The 17,048-nt window shown below is 39.6% G+C and overlaps 2 protein-coding genes and 1 long non-coding RNA gene across 3 annotated transcripts; 2 read left to right on the top strand and 1 right to left on the bottom strand.

The window, feature by feature from the left end:
* Positions 1-4,994: 4,994 nt before the first annotated feature.
* On the bottom strand, positions 4,995-6,256 carry LOC141395316 (uncharacterized). Its single transcript, XR_012410611.1, has 3 exons — positions 6,002-6,256; positions 5,590-5,671; positions 4,995-5,265 (listed from the first exon to the last, which is right to left on the bottom strand). It is a non-coding gene; the product is annotated as an uncharacterized lncRNA (long non-coding RNA).
* A 172-nt stretch (positions 6,257-6,428) lies between these two features.
* Positions 6,429-10,900, top strand: LOC141395314 (glycerate kinase). Its single transcript, XM_073970974.1, has 3 exons — positions 6,429-6,914; positions 9,563-10,459; positions 10,523-10,900. Exons 1-3 carry the CDS (start codon positions 6,633-6,635, stop codon positions 10,856-10,858), a joined length of 1,515 nt encoding a protein of 504 aa, XP_073827075.1. The 5' UTR covers positions 6,429-6,632; the 3' UTR covers positions 10,859-10,900.
* Positions 7,341-7,914, top strand: Rcd4 (Reduction in Cnn dots 4). Its single transcript, XM_073970975.1, has one exon. The coding sequence runs from the start codon at positions 7,465-7,467 to the stop codon at positions 7,846-7,848; it is 384 nt and encodes a 127-aa protein (XP_073827076.1). The 5' UTR covers positions 7,341-7,464; the 3' UTR covers positions 7,849-7,914.
* Positions 10,901-17,048: the final 6,148 nt, after the last annotated feature.

Raw genomic sequence — 17,048 nt, 5'->3', positions numbered from 1 at the left:
TCACACAGATGCAATCGCAAATGCCTTTGACAAATATCGTGTGAATGTAGTCTTCGGAGTAAACGCCCCCATCTACCGCAGGTAAAGAACACGAGCTGCTCGATAAACAAGAGTGCCATTGGCTTAACTACGTTCGGAATGACACAGCTGTCTAACTTCTGATAACTATTGAAGAACTCCATTGGTCATAATTGGCTGAAAAGGTCATCCATTGGATATTCACGACCATAGAACGCCCAATTCTTATATATGGTTCTCAGGTATGGTGGCAAGCTTTGAGTAAATAATCATTTCTTCATAAGATAAACCATGTCCAAACAACTAATAACTGTTGCCATGAGAAGCACTCCATAGGCTGCCCTCAATGTACTACTTGACCTTCGTCCGTTGAATGTTTTGGTGCGAGAGCTGGCAGCCAAGAGTGCTCGCCGACTAAAGGAGATAAACTCATGGCGCAACTCTGAGTACCGTCACGGTGCAATCTTACGACGATCAGGACTACCACTGGGAGCATCAAACCTATGCTTCTTCGTAGGTCTCTATGCTGCTACAACAACAACAGCAACCACCACAACTACACTTCGACGAGATTAATGTACAAATACCCCATAGAGAGGCCTGGACCCACAACTACCGATTACTCCAAGATGGAAACGGAAACAGAAGTCGACAACTTGATCATGCCCCTTGTGCCATTGCCATGCGGCAGTTGGAGCAAAGGTATCGAGAAAATGCTAGCCAGATTTGGAGATTTGGCAGCACGAACCTAGCTGTAAGGTATCCAAGGCAATCTGGCCCATCCTCTCCAAGCGAAGAACTACATCCGTAATCTTCAAGAAAAAATCCGAACTGAAATTACCGGTAGGAGTCATCACGGTCCACTGCAGAATAAGATCAATGTTCTGCAAATGAGACTACCGAAGGTTATGCGAAGATGAAGAGGAAACGAAAACAATCGAATACTTATGATGTCGATGTCTAATGATCACGACGAGAAGACTGCGAATTATGGGTGAACACACAATCCAATCTCTGACAATCTTCTGCCAAACCGAGCCAACAAGTCTGTTTCTTCTTGCCAATGGTCTAAAATCGTTTCAGGGAGAACAAAATATGGTAGCATAAAATGACAAATTCTATCTCATCTACATATAATTCTTCAAAATGTCTCTCAAATCTCTGATACACATACACATACATATTTTTTTCACATTACCAAATTTTCTCTATAACCTTATTTCTTTATCAGGATGATCACAATGGGCCACAAGGACTCCGAGTGAAGTGGTTGTCAACTATTACAGCTGCGCGTCGTTTAACCTAACCTTCCTATAGGGCAAAGGTTGGCGACCAGTGCAAAACATTTGTCCAGCATGCGGCACTGCCCGTTCCACAAACTGCTGGACGTCAATTGCCCAGCGGAACCTAATTAAAACTAACTCCTGTCAATGCCATGGCAGCAGGTTTTTTGTGGCAGCCAAACCAGCACCCTACAACTAACTACAACATAATGAGATGCTATCGTTGCAGTACTTGCATCTCATATATATGAAGGAGTGACCCTAATTTTTTAAGACAGTTTGCGGCCATATCTCGAAAAGTATTGACTCCCCTAAAAAATTATACTGTTACAGCCATTATCGCAAAGAAATTCTAATACAATCCGAGAAGTGACTTTAAATTGGATTGAAGCACAAAAGTTTTAAAATTTTGTGGGGGAGGTGTCAGAACCAATGGACCGTCATAGTCTATGTTGAGACTTGATCTAAAGAGGCGAGAAATATCAGAATCACACGAACGACCTTCGATAAACATTTAACAACTATCCTTCAACTGGAATGATATGCATAATCCTGTAGATAATGGCCCAAAAGCTTTAATGATCCTGTCGACACCAACTAAAATTACTGAAATGCAATTTAATTGCAATGGACTCCGAGGTAGGACCGACAAAATAGTGGTTTTCATGAGTCGGAAGAATATAAAAAACTACAGCTTACAGCGTTGTGATCTTTACAACGTACTGAGGAAGGAGATCAGTTGTGGAACTGCAGAGGTACATTTGCTGAACGTATAACCGTCTGGTCTTGGGTGATTTTTAATCCCCATCATGTGTTGTGGCATTCGGCCCTCGGAAACGACTAGAAGGGTATAGTGTTGGCTTAGCAGATTGATAGCTGTACGTTTTTCTCGGTCAATGAGGACGCCCCTACCAGAATTAGAGGAGAGTGTCACAATTCGCCACACATAACCATCGTGTCACCTGGTCTGACAAATGACGTTACCTGGCAACCCGTTATTTCCCTTGGATCAGACCATCTCCATAATTGTCTTCATTAGCAGACCACCCGATTTCATTACCTCTTAACGCCGCACATTCGTCAATCATAAGAAAGCTGATTGACCGGGTTTAAGAGAGTTTACCAATCACCGCTTCAGAGAACTGCCCAATTCTTCTGATGTTCGGGTAGCGGAAAGGACGTTCCGAGACATCATCACTGCTGCAGCCGCTCGCCATGTACATACATACCTGCTGGTCGAATACCCGAAGTACGACCAAACTTCCCAGTAGAGGCGACGTGATTAACAAATGAGCGTGATGCCCTTCGTCGAGCCAACCCCAATGACCCCAGAGCCAGGGAGCTGACAAGTTAAAGTGCTGGTCGGCGAGCATAAGCGGAGTAAGTGGTTAAATCATCAGAAGAGTTGCGACATTGGTGCCGGTTTAAGTGAATTGTGGGCAACGGTTAAGTCACTCTCGAACCCCGGAAGGAGGGATGACAGGAACTCAGTCACGTTTGGCGACGTTACGTTGACTGACCCGAAGAGGTGTGCAAGTTACTTCAATCGACTGTTTGTCGAGCACCCCGAGAGTGACAGGGCGAAGAGAAGAGTGTTACGTCGCATTAGATCTCTTCCTGCCGAGGATGAACCACCACAGTTTACAATGGATGATGTTGCGAATGTCATCAGGAACGCTAAATCATCCAAAGCGTTGGGCCCTGACGGAATTTCCATGGTAATGTTGAAACAGCTGGATGAGCCGGGAGTGGAGTATCTCACTAAAGTTCTTAACCTGTCGCTAGCCACCCTTATTGTTCCCGAAGTCTGGAAAATGGACAGGGTGGTCCCGCTACTAAAGCCAGGCAAGGATGCCAACAAAGGTGAATCGTACAGGCCGATTTCGCTTTTATCACCTGTAGCGAAGACTCTTGATGCCTTAGTCCTCCCCAGCATTAGAAATAGCTATCAAGTTGCCGATCATCAGCATGGATTCCGTAAACAGCACAGCACGACAACTGCGCTACACGCCATTACCACACATATTTGTAAAGGACTCAACCAGAGACGGCCGTGCGATAGAACAGTGATGGTGGTGCTTGACATATCAAAAGCCTTTGATACGGTCAGGCACTTCACGCTGTTTCAGGAAATTGAGCAGACAACCTTCCGGCCCAGCTTGAAACGTTGGATAGTCAATTATATGTGTGGACGCCAGTCGTATGTGGAATTCAGGAAAAAGAAGTCCAAACCCCGTAAAGTGAAAATGGGAGTTCCACAAGGTGGGTTGATATCTCCGGAACTATTTAACCTCTACCTTTCCTGTATTCCGCCCCCTCCAGACGGCATTGAGATCGTAACGTATGCGGATCATTGTACAATCCAGGCGTCAGGTATCTACCCTGATGACATTTGTAAGAGACTGAACTCCTATTTAACCGATCTGACCACCTTTTTCTACGCGAGGAATATGCAGATAATGAATGTCGTGGTCGATGGTAGCAGAATTCCGACCACAAACTGCCTCAAAATTCTAGGGGTCACATTCGACACTACGTTCACGTCGTCGGCGAATGCCGCAGCTATCTACGACAAACTGAAATGCAGCACTTGGGATGCAGATAAAGTAACCTTGTTGACAACATATAAATCGATAGGTCGATTGGTCTCCGAATTTAGTTCATACGCATTGGAAAGAGATTCAAAGTTGTCGGAATGCCGCTCTGAGAACAGCAACAGGGTGCCTCCTCATGAGGAGGCAAATATTCTTCCAGTACAACAACACTATGTGATGATTTCGTTACAGTACTTGCTCGGGTGTTACTGTGAGAGCCATCCCAATAACTATGTGCTGGCTAGGCCCGACACACCCAGGCATATCAGGAAGGATATACATGCTCAAGAGAGGGAGGTCCAACAATATAGCAGAGAACCCCTAGATCAAAAGGCATATCAGGCAGGTTTGAACAGCATTCACACGGACACAGTTGCTAACACCATAAGCAATTATTGTGTGAATGCAGTCATCGGAGCACATCCCCCATCTATCGCAGCTGAAGAGCGTCAGCTGCCACGACAAACCAGAGTAGTTTTGGCTCAATTACGCTCGGGATATAGCAGTCGCCTAAATTCCTATTGGGCGGGAATCGATCGCACCGTGCAAGACATTTGCCCAGTATGCGGCATGGGCCCGTACGATACTAAGCACCGATTCAACTGCCCCGCAAAGCCTACTCATCTGACTCCAGTGGATCTGTGGTTACATCCCATCGAAGTAGCCAACTTCCTGGAACTGGAGATAGACCCAGAGCCAGATTGAACAGGAGAACGAACATACAAATATAATAATAAAACACTGTTACAACAACAACAACTAACACCGGTAACATTGTCGACCTGAAAATACATATAGCCAAATTAAGCTGAAAAGCAAGCATACAGCGACATTATATAGTGTTTCAACAACAAACTGTATGCAATTACATATGTATGTATATATTAATTCACATACAATTTGCATTGTTACCGATATCACACCTCCAAACGCCTAAAAATTTGCGGCTTAGTACTGTTTACAGCTTCGTCTTCGATCGTTTCTCGTTTGAATCATTTTATACAACAAAAATATGGATTTTAACACAAAATAGTATTTTTATAACGAATTATCTATAGTAATATAGTAGTTGAAACGATTGTAGTCAAAAACTTCTACTTGCAACTTCCAAAATACAAACAAACATTGCTTTCGGTTTATCGGTTTATCAGGAGGTACCATTCATTCATTGGGGCGCTATATTTTGTACCGAATTTTTGTAACCACGGAAACACCAGTATATGCATTTCCAGGATTGGCGTAAAAATTACTGTCACCGATATTTAGGGGCTATGGGAAACTGTTGATGGTCCTTAGTTAATCCCAAACTATGCACGAACTAGTCTTAATTACATCCTCTGCAAAACTTCAGACAGGATAACAATATCTACCTATAATTATATTTTAATCGTTTTTCTAGGAAAGAAAATTCTTTATGATTCTTCACCAACCAGCAAAAATCCTCATTACAAACCTCCTTTCCTACCCATTATTTTAACAAGGGCATATCGCGCGAAATATCTGGTTATTTTGTAACCACTGAAATAGGTAGATGGTAACCACTGAAATAAGTAGAAACAGAGAAGATTTTGACTAGTTATTTCAGTGGTTACAAAATAACCAGATATTTCGCGCGACATGCCCTTGTTAAAATAATGGGTGGGAAAAGAGGTTTGTAATGAGGATTTTTGCTGGGCATTATCAATAGCACTTACTTCTTTCAATAATCATCTTCACATTTGACATCAACATGCTGTCCATAGCCTTGCTGGTATCAGTTTGTCAGGACCACGTTCGCTAAAAAAAATACATTAGTTAGTAGTCACACGCGCAAAGTCTGCGGTAAAGAAAATTGAGTTTTTTCCTTTTTCCTATCCGCTCTCTCCCAAAAGACTAATTGCCTGTTTCTTACTACCAAACTCCTGTTGTAGAAAATGTCTGTTTAATTGAAAATAAAAACAATTCAAATATTTAAAAAAAAACAGAAGTTTGGTAGTAATTCGAACGAATTTGTATTCGAATCGTCTTAGAGAAGCAGGCCATAAATTTTCTTTATCGCAAACTTTGCCGGTGTGAATACTGATATAGGTCAATCACACTACAAACATCTTCAATGCCATGACATACATATTTACATTATTCACCCAAAACCAAGAAAGTTTAGGCCCGCAACTGCCAACTGGTCACTCCATAGACATAAAAACATTTTTCAACTATCAAAAAGAATGTATCCCCAGTAAAATTAAAGACAATCCATCACCAATCAATTCATCATCTGGGGTTCTCCTTCTTCTGGCTTATTTAATCTGCATTCACTCCTCAAAAGCCAGTTTACCGAATAACATTTTTTATTATCAAATTTACTGCTCTTCTTCCGACATATGGTTGCAATTTTAAACTCAAAAGGCTTGAAAAATTTGCTATTTTTTTAAAGACTTCGAATTAATTTTGTAACGTGATTAATTTCGTATTTCTATTGACAACGCTCATTCACTAATCATACACGTGTTATCATTCCCCTTAACAATACTTAATGCTTCTTCTTATTCGATTTACACATCTCGCTTTTTGGTCCGAAACAGCTGTTGGTTTGTTTACATACCTGTCATTGATAAAATAATTTCTTTTCATTCAACAACAAAACAAATTTTGATTTTCTTATCAGTTCAACATAAACATTGCCAAAGATTATTGTATTGTTATCATTTAATCGGTTGTCGGGAAGTGTCGCGTCTGTTGTGAAAAACTATTGCAAAAAATGTATAATCGCTTGCAACATTTGCAAAATCTCCGAAATATTTTTCTTAAATCCGTTGAGTCCGTTCGTCCACATAATCTATTATCCTCGAAGAATAATTATAATTTAGAACCCCGTTCGGAAAACAATCGCTTGTTTATACAGTTACAAGGTAAACGTGTTGATATTACCAATAAACGTTGTCATGCAGTGGGCTTTGGCAAAGCTGTTTTGGGTATGGCGGTGGAATTGGAAAAGGCTTTGGGAGATTCATTGAAACAGGGGATATTGAGCATTCCAAAGGTAAGTATTATTATTTGTTACTGAATGAAGAACAGAGAAAAGTAAACGAAGAGACTTAAGTATAGTACACATTGACAAGCAAAACTGACAGTCATCGAGTTCTATTTCGTGAATATCAAAGTCTAAGTGAAAAATTTCTTTTGTAATCTCTAAATAATACCGTAAATATTGTATTTCAAACGTTTTTAGCTAAATAAAAGTTTTTATTTGCCGGAAAATTGTCCTAAAAGTACGTTGACTGTCAGTTTTGACTGTTAGTGTGTACTCAACTTTATGTATGGTGTTATCGACCAAACTAGTTATCGTTGGTGTGTTTATGGGAAACAGTAGTAGTGGTTGTTGAATTGAATAATACTGCGGTTCATTTACAAGCATATTAATGATGTGAAAATTATCGATTGTCTTAATAACGTGAGAATTATCGATTTGTTTTTACTAGTGTTTTATTGTAAACAAAAACAAAGTAGAAAACTATCCCGCCGTAACATTTATTAGCTTAAAAAAAATAATTAACAGTCCTTAAATTGAAAAGGAATTCCCTGTCATCGTCATGGAAAAACCAAAATTGTATACCACTTTGCGACAAATGCGTCAAGCTGAAAAGTTGCAAAATCAAAAGCCTCCTTCATCAGCTGGTGCAAATATTCCATCCTTACCTAGTGAAACAACTAAAAAACTTAATTTTGGTGTTACCTATAATGTGTTTCGGAATCTACTGCCCATAAATGTCAACGATTCCATACTACCACCACAACAACAACCAACATCATCAAGGATTAATAAGGTTACCAAAAATGTCGACACATCCTTACAGCCTGATTTGCGAGATTATTTGAAACCAATGCCACCACTTACACACTTTGTCCCGGAACCCGAGTTATCATTGCAATTTGATTATTCACGGGGATTTAATGTATACGAGCATTTGGATTAATCTGTACAGTTTTGTTTTAATATTTTCATAATTATTTGTACTAATAAAATACCTTTAATAATTAAATTGATTTGAAGAATGTTCATTCTGAGTATTTTAGAGAACATTGTGTAGGGATTTTTAATAAATTTTTATGTGGACCCATTGACCACAATATGCGTGGGTTTTTAGTGCATTTCTAGGTGGACCCATTAACCACAATATCCATGAATTTTAATTAGATTTTTACGAGGGCCCATTGACAACAATATCCATAGATTTTTAAGAGGACATATTGACCACAATATGCGTGTATTTTTAATATATTTTTAGGTACACCCATTGACCACAATATGCGTGGATTTTTTATATATTTTTAGGTACACCCATTGACCACAATATGCGTGGATTTTTAGTAGATTTTTGGGTGGATCCATTAACCACAATATCCATGGATTTTTAACAGATTTTTAGGAGGGTCCATTGACTACAATATCCATATATTTTTAATAGATTTTTAAGAGGACCCATTGACCACAATATGCGTGGATTTTTAATAGATTTTAAGGTGGACCCATTGGCTTCAATATGAGTCGATTTGTAATAAGTTTTTAGGTGGACCCTGAAGACAATATGCGTAGATATTTATAGATTTTTAGATGGACCCATTGACAACAATATGTCTTGGTTTTTAATAGATTTTTAGGTGGACCCATTGACCACAATATGCGTCAATTTTTAATAGGTTTTTAGGTGGACCCATTGACCAAAATATCCGTGGAATTTTAATAGATTTTTAGATGGACCCATTGACCACAATATGCCTCGGTTTTTAGTAGATTTTACTACAATATCCATGGATTTTAAATGGAGGACCCATTGACCACAATATCCATGCATTTTTAATAGATTTTAAGGTGGACCCATTGGCTACAATATGTGTGGATTTTTAGGTGGAGCAATTGACCACAATAGGTGTTAATTTTTAATAGATTTTTAGGTCGACCCATTACCCTCCAATATGCGTGCATTTTTAATAGATTTTTAGGTGGACCCGTTGACTACGCGTGTATTTTTAACAGATTTTTAGGTGGACCCATTAACCACAATATTCTTCGATTTTTAATAGATTTTTAGGTGGACAAATTGACCAAAATATGCGTGGAGTTTTAATAGATTTTTAGGTGGAATCATTGACCACAATAGGTGTGGATTTTTAATCAATTTTTAGGTGGAACCATTGACCACAATGGGTGTGGATTTTTAATAGATTTTTAGGTGGAACCATTGACCACAATAGGCGCGGATTATCAATAGATTTTGAGTTACACCCATTGATAACAATATGCGTTGATTTTTAATAGTTTTTTATGTGCCCACATGGCACGATGGCGAAATAATCAGTTCATGGGCCATTTGGCTTCATTGGGGCCAGTTTGTGGTACATTTGCTTGATCTGATGCTGATTATTTTTTTTTTTTGTTTGATCTTCACTTTGGCCGGAGATCGACGCCACTGCAAAACTTTAAACTGATCTGATGTTTCTAAACCGATTTATTTTTTATTTGTTTGATCTTCACTTTGGTCGGAAGTCGAAGTCACTGCAAAACTTTAGTGATGTGAAGGCTAGACCCAAACCAAATAAGTATTATTAAAACCGCTTAGAAGTAAAGATATGCGTAAGTCCATTGTATAAAAAAATCATTTTCTCATCTTATTTTTTTTCCGTTTACAGGGAAGTCAGCAACAGTTTCGCGACATCAAGGAAATGTGCCTGAAAGAAGACTCCATATTTACTGTATTTGAAGGTGCAGAAAATAATCAGCCAGATGCAATAGCCCTACAGGCAGCCAAAGAAATCAAAGGTCTTGCAGAATCCCTTACAGAAAATGATATCCTCTTCGTATTAATATCGGGTGGAGGTTCAGCTCTGCTACCGCTTCCAAAGGAACCCTTAAAACTTAATGAAAAAATGCAACTAATAAAACAACTTTCCAATAAAGGCGCTTCAATACAAGAAATGAACCAGGTGCGAATTGCCTTGTCCTCCATAAAAGGTGGACAATTGGCTGCAGCTGCCAGCAAAGCTTCAGCTGTAATATCATTTGTAATCAGTGATATAGTTGGTGATCCCATTGATCTGATTGCCAGTGGTCCAACATGGGTGTCTTCCTCTTCACCTTCGGCGGCGGCTCCTAGACAAAACACCCCTCAAGAAATTTTAACTAAATACGAACTTTGGCAAGATTTAGCGGATCATGTGAAAATTTTAATAACCAATGGAATCAACGAGCCTGTGGAAGTGGCGGCCCAGTCGAACAACTCAATTTATGTGGTGGGAGATAATCGTGTTGCCACCTCAGCGACTGTGGCCGAGGCCATGAATTGCAATTATAACCCTTTTATTGTCTCCACCACAATACAGGGTGATGTAGAGGATCTCACAAAAACCTATTGTAATTTTCTGACCGCAATTTATGATTTCCAAGAAGGTCACATTGAGGAGTTTGAATTGAAGAAAAGATTTCCATTTGATTCGAGGATTTTTCAACATTTCCTAAAAACATTGTTGATGTGTCAAAAGTCACAGAAGCCGTTACTGCTCATAACAGCTGGTGAACCTACAGTGAAGGTAGGGTATTTGTAGCTTATAAAGTAGTTATAAAACATTATCGTATTTATATCTTTGTTTTAGGTGTCTGGCTCTGGTCTTGGTGGCCGCAATCAAGAATTGGCTCTACGTCTTTCATTGGAATTCTATCGGCAAGAACGTTTGAAAAATGTTTGTTTTCTAAGTGCCGGTACTGATGGCATTGATGGACCCACTAATGCTGCTGGAGCTCTAGCATGTTCTGAAGTTGTAAACGAATTTTTAGATTCTAAATCTAAAAATATTGCAGATTTTCAATCTTTTATCGATAATAATGACTCGTATAATTTTTATAAGAATCTAAAACAGGCAGATTATCATGTGATTACCGGTCATACCGGAACCAATGTTATGGATTTACATTTATTTTTATTGTTATAAGTCAAGCAAAGTGCAATAAATTATGTTCTTGTACATATGAAATTTAAGTCTTTGACTTTTTGATCCTAATTTCCCAGACTACCATCACCAAGTTTATGGAGGTCGTGTATTAGGTTATGCTGGGCCTTTAAAAAATAACACGTCTTGTTGTTCTTGCATATATGTATGTTCGCTCGTGTATTATTTTATTTATCAGGTACTGTTTCCTCTGTATCCCGACTGAAAAATTCTGCAACCCGAACTAGTTGCGTCCATAAAGAATCAGGAGACAGGTGAGTGGGGTTAGCTGGGCAGATAAACAAATGCAGTGTGTCATGTGGTTGCAATCCACATGTCGTGTATGTGTTGTTGTAGCAGCAGATGATGATGGGTTGGCAGCCGCTGACTGAAACCCTTTTGGTTTCGTGCCAATCCGGTACGAAAGAACCCGGTGCCGAGGGATTGTGCGAAGTTTGGTATCGTGGCATCAATTCGGGCCCAATATGGATTGAGACGGCTGCATCGTCCGTATATTAACTGGGATGGGGTGCTCCATTCGCACTGTATCTCTGTACTTCCTGCGCAGCCATATAGGCTTGTTGGTCTAGAGGTGCTCTTTTATACCTTTGACGTGGCTGGGTGGGAGAAGCCTGTCCATTAAATCGTGACATTGATGGTCACGGCGTTAACAAACATGCAGGTACTGCATCGACAACATCCTGTTGTACTGATGCACCGGTAAAAAATTCGTATCCTCATGAAGATGGTCCACTGGTGACATGATAAGGCACCCTATTGCAGTCCTCAGGTCGACATTGTGGCAGGTTTTAATATTCCTTCGTTGCGTAGCGCTAACATTTGCATACCACACTGGTACCCAATAGCTTACCAAAGACCAGCATATTGTTTTACAAGAAGTCAACAAGGTTTCTTTGTCAGCACCTCTTTAAGACCTTGTCATACTTTTGATCTTGTCGAAAACATCAGTGGCTTCCGCGACTTAAATCTGCAATCGAAGGTTACACCCAATATCTGGTGATCGGAATTACGACACCATCGACCAATATGTTCAAGGGAGCCTCATTTCAGTCATCCAGGTAGTGAACAGTGTAGTAATAGATTTAGCGGCTGATATTTTAATATTCCTCAGATGATAGAACTGCACCAAGGCAACTTGGTAAACATTTAACCTATCACTAGACAGCGGAATTTTACGCAACTCCTATTTTTGGTCAGATTCATGTCAAATTTTTGGACTGGGCATATTTTTGGCTTCTGATTAAATTGCAATAGAAACATGACACAAACTTGAAAATACCGGAAATCGGGAAGTACCGTTCTATGTGGGCTATTTGAAGACGTGGACCTATACCGACAAATTTTAGATGGATTGTTTTACACCCACAAGGAAGACTTAATACAAAATTTCAGCCATTTCGGAGTGATATTGAGGCCTCAACCTTCAAAATACCGAAAATGGGGGGTTACCGTTCTATGGGGGCCATATGAAGACTAGGGATACGCAGTGAATTGCAATAATCGATTTTTCGATTATTCGGTTTTCGTGAAAAACTCAAAACTCGACTTTCGATTAATCGTTAACCGCCGAAAACCGATTATAATCGAATATAATCGACCATTTTCGTTGATGCGATCCGCGATGGTTATATGTATAAACAAGTAAGAACGGCGTTAAGTTCGGCGGGGCCGAACTTGTTATACCCTCCACCACAAGTTGTATTGAAATAAAATGGAATAATTAGTTTTCTTTCGTGTATGAAGAAGACTTAATACTAAATTTCAGCAATTTCGGTAAAACAATGTGAGGCACCATTCTATGGGGGCTATTTCAAAACGTCGATCAATACCGACAAATTTCTGACGGAAAGTTTTTAGGCTCAAAGAAGACTAAGTACCAAATTTCCTATATTACGGTAAGAGAATGTGGCTAAAACTTAAAAAATACCGAAAATCAAGAAGTTAGCTTCTATGCGGATATAGGAAGACGTGGACCTATACTGATAATACTCTTCTGGAATATTTTATAACTCTTGGAAGACGAAATAACGAATTTCAGCCATTTCGGTTGGATATTGACGTCACAATCTTCAGTATTACGAAAATCGGGAGGTACCGTTCTATGGGGGCTATATCGAAACGTGGACCTATACCGACGAATTTTAGTCAGAAATGGGGCAATATGAAAGCGTGGACCTGTACAGACATATTTCTGGCGAACAGTTTTATATCACATTGAAGACTAAATACCAAATTTCAGCCATTTTGGTGGAATATTGAAGACACAACCTTCAAAATACGAAAAGTTGGGAGGTACCTTTCCATGGGGTCTATATGAAGGCGTGGACCTATACCGACAAATTTAAAGGGGAAGCTTGAGTACCCCCAACGAAGTTTAAATACCAAATTTCAGCCATTTCGGTGGAATATTGAGGCCACAACGTTCAAAATACCGAAAATCGGGAGGTACCGTTCTATGGGGGCTATATGAAGGCATGGACCGATACCGACAAAGTTCTGGGAGAAAGTTTTATACCACCAACGTTGACTAAGTACCAAATTTCAGCCATTTCGGTGTGATAATGAAGCTAAAACCTTCAAAATACCGAAAATCGGGAGGTACCGTTCTATGGGGGCTATATGAAGGTGTGGACCGATACCGACAAAATTCTGGGGGAAAGTTTTATACCCCCAAAGAAGACTACGTACCAAATTTCAGCCATTTTGGTAGGATAATGAAGCTAAAACCTTCAAAATACCAAAAATCGGGAGGTACCGTTCTATGGGGGCTATATAAAGGTGTAGACCGATAACGACGAAATTCGAGGGAAAAGTTTTATACCCCTAAAGAAAACTACGTACCGAATTGCAGCCATTTTGTTAGGATAATGAAGCTAAAACCTTAAAAATACCGAAAATCGGGAGGTACCGTTCTATGGGGGCTATATGAAGGTGTGGACCGATACCGACAAAATTCTGGGGGAAAGTTTTATACCCCTAAAGAAGACTACGTACCAAATTTCAGCCATTTTGGTGGAATAATGAAGCTAAAACCTTAAAAATACCGAAAATCGGGAGGTACCGTTCTATGGGGGCTATATCAAAACGTGGACCGATATATCCCATTTTCAATACCAACCATCCTGCAAGTAATAAAAACATCTGTACCAAATTTGGACTTTCTATCTTTAAAAATGCGAGCTGTATCTTGATTTCAACAGACAGACAGACGGACGGACGGACGGACAGACGGACATGGTCAAATCGACATAGAATTTTATGCTGATCAATAATATATATACTTTATAGGGTCTCCGACGAATATTTCGATGTGTTACAAACGGAATGACAAATTTAATTATACCCTCCATATGGTGGAGGGTATAAAAAGTACCGTCGATTATGCGGTTTCAGCACACCCAATATTCAACTACGACTAATAGTCGACCACGAGTAATAGCCGACTACGAATAATAACAGACTTAGGCTAATGATTGACTACGAATAATAGTTGACTCTTTCTGTCGAAAGTCGACTTAGAATAATCGATTATCCAGTTTTTGCACAGTCAATAGTCGACTTTTGGAAATTTTACGGTTAATAATCGATTAGTCGATTAACCGAAATCGATTTTACGTATCCCTAATGAAGACGTGGACCTATAATGACAAATTTCAGTTGATTTATTTTAAACCCCCAAGGAAGACATAATACCAAATTTCAGCCATTTTGGAGGGATATTGAACCCACAACTATCAAAATACCGGAAATCGGGAGGTACCGTTGTATGGGGGCTATAAGAAGACGTAGACCTATATCGACAAATTTCAGATGGATTGTTTTATACCCTCAAGGAAGACTTAGTACCAAATTTCAGCCGTGTCGGAGGGATATTGAGGCCACAACCATAAAAATACCGGAAATCGGGACGTGCAGTTGTATGGGGGCTGTATGAAGACCTCCAAGGAAGACTTAATACCTCCAAGGAAGAGTTAATACCAAATTTCAGCCATTTCGGAATATTGAGGTTACAACCTTCAAAATACCAGAAATCCGGAGGTACCGTCCTATAGGGGCTATATGAAGACGTGTACCGACAAATTTCAAGTGGAAGATTTTATACCCCCAACGAAGACTTTATACCAAATTTCAGTCATTTCGGAGGGATAGTGAGTAGAGCTGGCAAACCATCGATATTCCCAACGTTCGATATTTTCGATATAATGTTTTAAAATATCGATTGGTATCGATATTATCGTTAAGTTGTCATAGCCATTAATTTGGAGATGAAAATGGCGGAAATGTCAAAGATTTCCTTGAAATTATGCAAAAGTGGTTCACAGAAAAGTACAGGAGAACAAAGAAATGCTTTTATTTTATAAAAAATGTAAAAAAAATACATTTTATTTTACCGAAAAATGTGTACGTGTGACTACGGTCTTACTTTCTTACACACACATTACCGAAAGGCAGTGAAATTTCTATTTATTTCAATCGATTTCAGGTTAGGGGTTTTTATTCCGATAATATCGATAGGCAAAACTATCTATCGATATTGAATTTTTAAATAACAATCGATATTATCGATAGTGCCATCGATTTTTTGCCAGCTCTAACAGTGAGGCCACAACCATCAAAGTGTCGGAAATCGGGAGGTACCGTCGTATGGGGGCTATATGAAGACGTTGACCTATACCGACAAATTTCAGGTCGAAAGTTGTATACCCTCAAGGAAGACTAAATAAAAAATTTCGTTCATTTCGGTGAGATATTAAGGCCACAACCTTCAAAATACCGAAAATCGGGAGGTACCGTACTATGAGGGTTATATGGAGACGGGGACCTGTACCCACAAATTTCAGGTGGAACGTTGTATACCCTCAACTAAGATTTAATACCAAATTTCAGACATTTCGGTGGGATACTTAGGCTAAATGTCCTTGAATGTGGTTTGCATATGCTCATTTTATGCAAATATGTCAAAATATGCAAAAATTTCTGGGCCTAGTTCGTTTTATTTTGTAATAAAATGAGTTTCTGTCTAATCTGATTTTCTCTACGACCATCCTAACCGTATATGCATAGGATTTCTCTGTCTACCTATCACATATGTATGTCATCGACGATAAGACACGACAATTGGGAATCTGCTGCTCATTATGGGGAGGAGTAGTGCCTCTAGAATCCTTGCAACTAGCGAAAGAAGGAAAAAAGCCTGTACGACTCTATTCTGCTGGCATCCTTGTCTGGCTTCAGTAGCGGGATCTTGCTGCCAACGGTAGGTTGAGAACACTTGTTAAACACTCAACTCCGGGTTAATCCAGTTGCTTAAGCATTACCATCGATATACGGCGTGGGCCAAACGCTTTAGATGCAACATCGCTCATTTGCAGCATCGCTCATCGTAAATTATGGTGGTACCTCCTCGGCTGGGAGGGCTCTTCTTATACGGCGTAGTACACCCCTTTTCGCTCTATCACTCTCGGGGTGCTCTATGAACTGCCGGTTAAAATAACACACGCACCTCTTTGGGTCAGTTACTGTCACGCCGTTGAAAGTAATAGCCGTTCTGTCATCCTTCTTTCCCGGTTTCGAGAGTGATTTAACCGTTACATTGCTTCAGGTGGTCTAGCCAATTTTTTCGCTTACGTTCGCCTACTAGTCTGTTGACTCATCACGCTCACTTGCTAGTCCCGTCGCCTCTGCTAGCAAATTTGGTATTATTTCGGGTATTCGACTAGCTGGTATGTAGCGAGCGGCTGATGCTGTGATGATGTCCCGGAAAGTTATCTTAACTACCCGAGGATCTGAGGGAATGGGCAGCACGATGAACTTTAAATGAAAGAAGCTTACACTTGGGAAGTTTTTGCGGATTCTGAAACTAAAATTTTCATAGATGAGAAAATAAAAAAAAAAATCGCCGGAGCGCTTTTTAAAAAATTCGCGGTCAAATTCCCCATTTTAGGTTTTCACGATTTTGCTTGGAAACCAAAAGTTATATCGAAATGGATTTAGAGAAAATATTGAAGCTGTGAAAATGCTCTACAAGATTGACCTTTATGATATTTTCGTAGGTTTTACCATTTTTGAGATATAGAAGGTCATAGATGAGAAAAATCCAAAAACAAGAAAAAATCGCTAAAGGGATTTTTAAATAAATCGTGGTCAAAGTTCACATTCTTAGGTTTATTTT

Source organism: Musca autumnalis, unplaced genomic scaffold, assembly GCF_047663935.1.
Source record: "Musca autumnalis isolate F117 unplaced genomic scaffold, ASM4766393v1 scaffold_2, whole genome shotgun sequence".
Lineage (NCBI taxonomy): Eukaryota > Metazoa > Arthropoda > Insecta > Diptera > Muscidae > Musca > Musca autumnalis.
The sequence above is the reverse complement of the archived record's forward strand: the minus strand, read 5'-3'. Positions and strand labels throughout refer to the sequence as shown.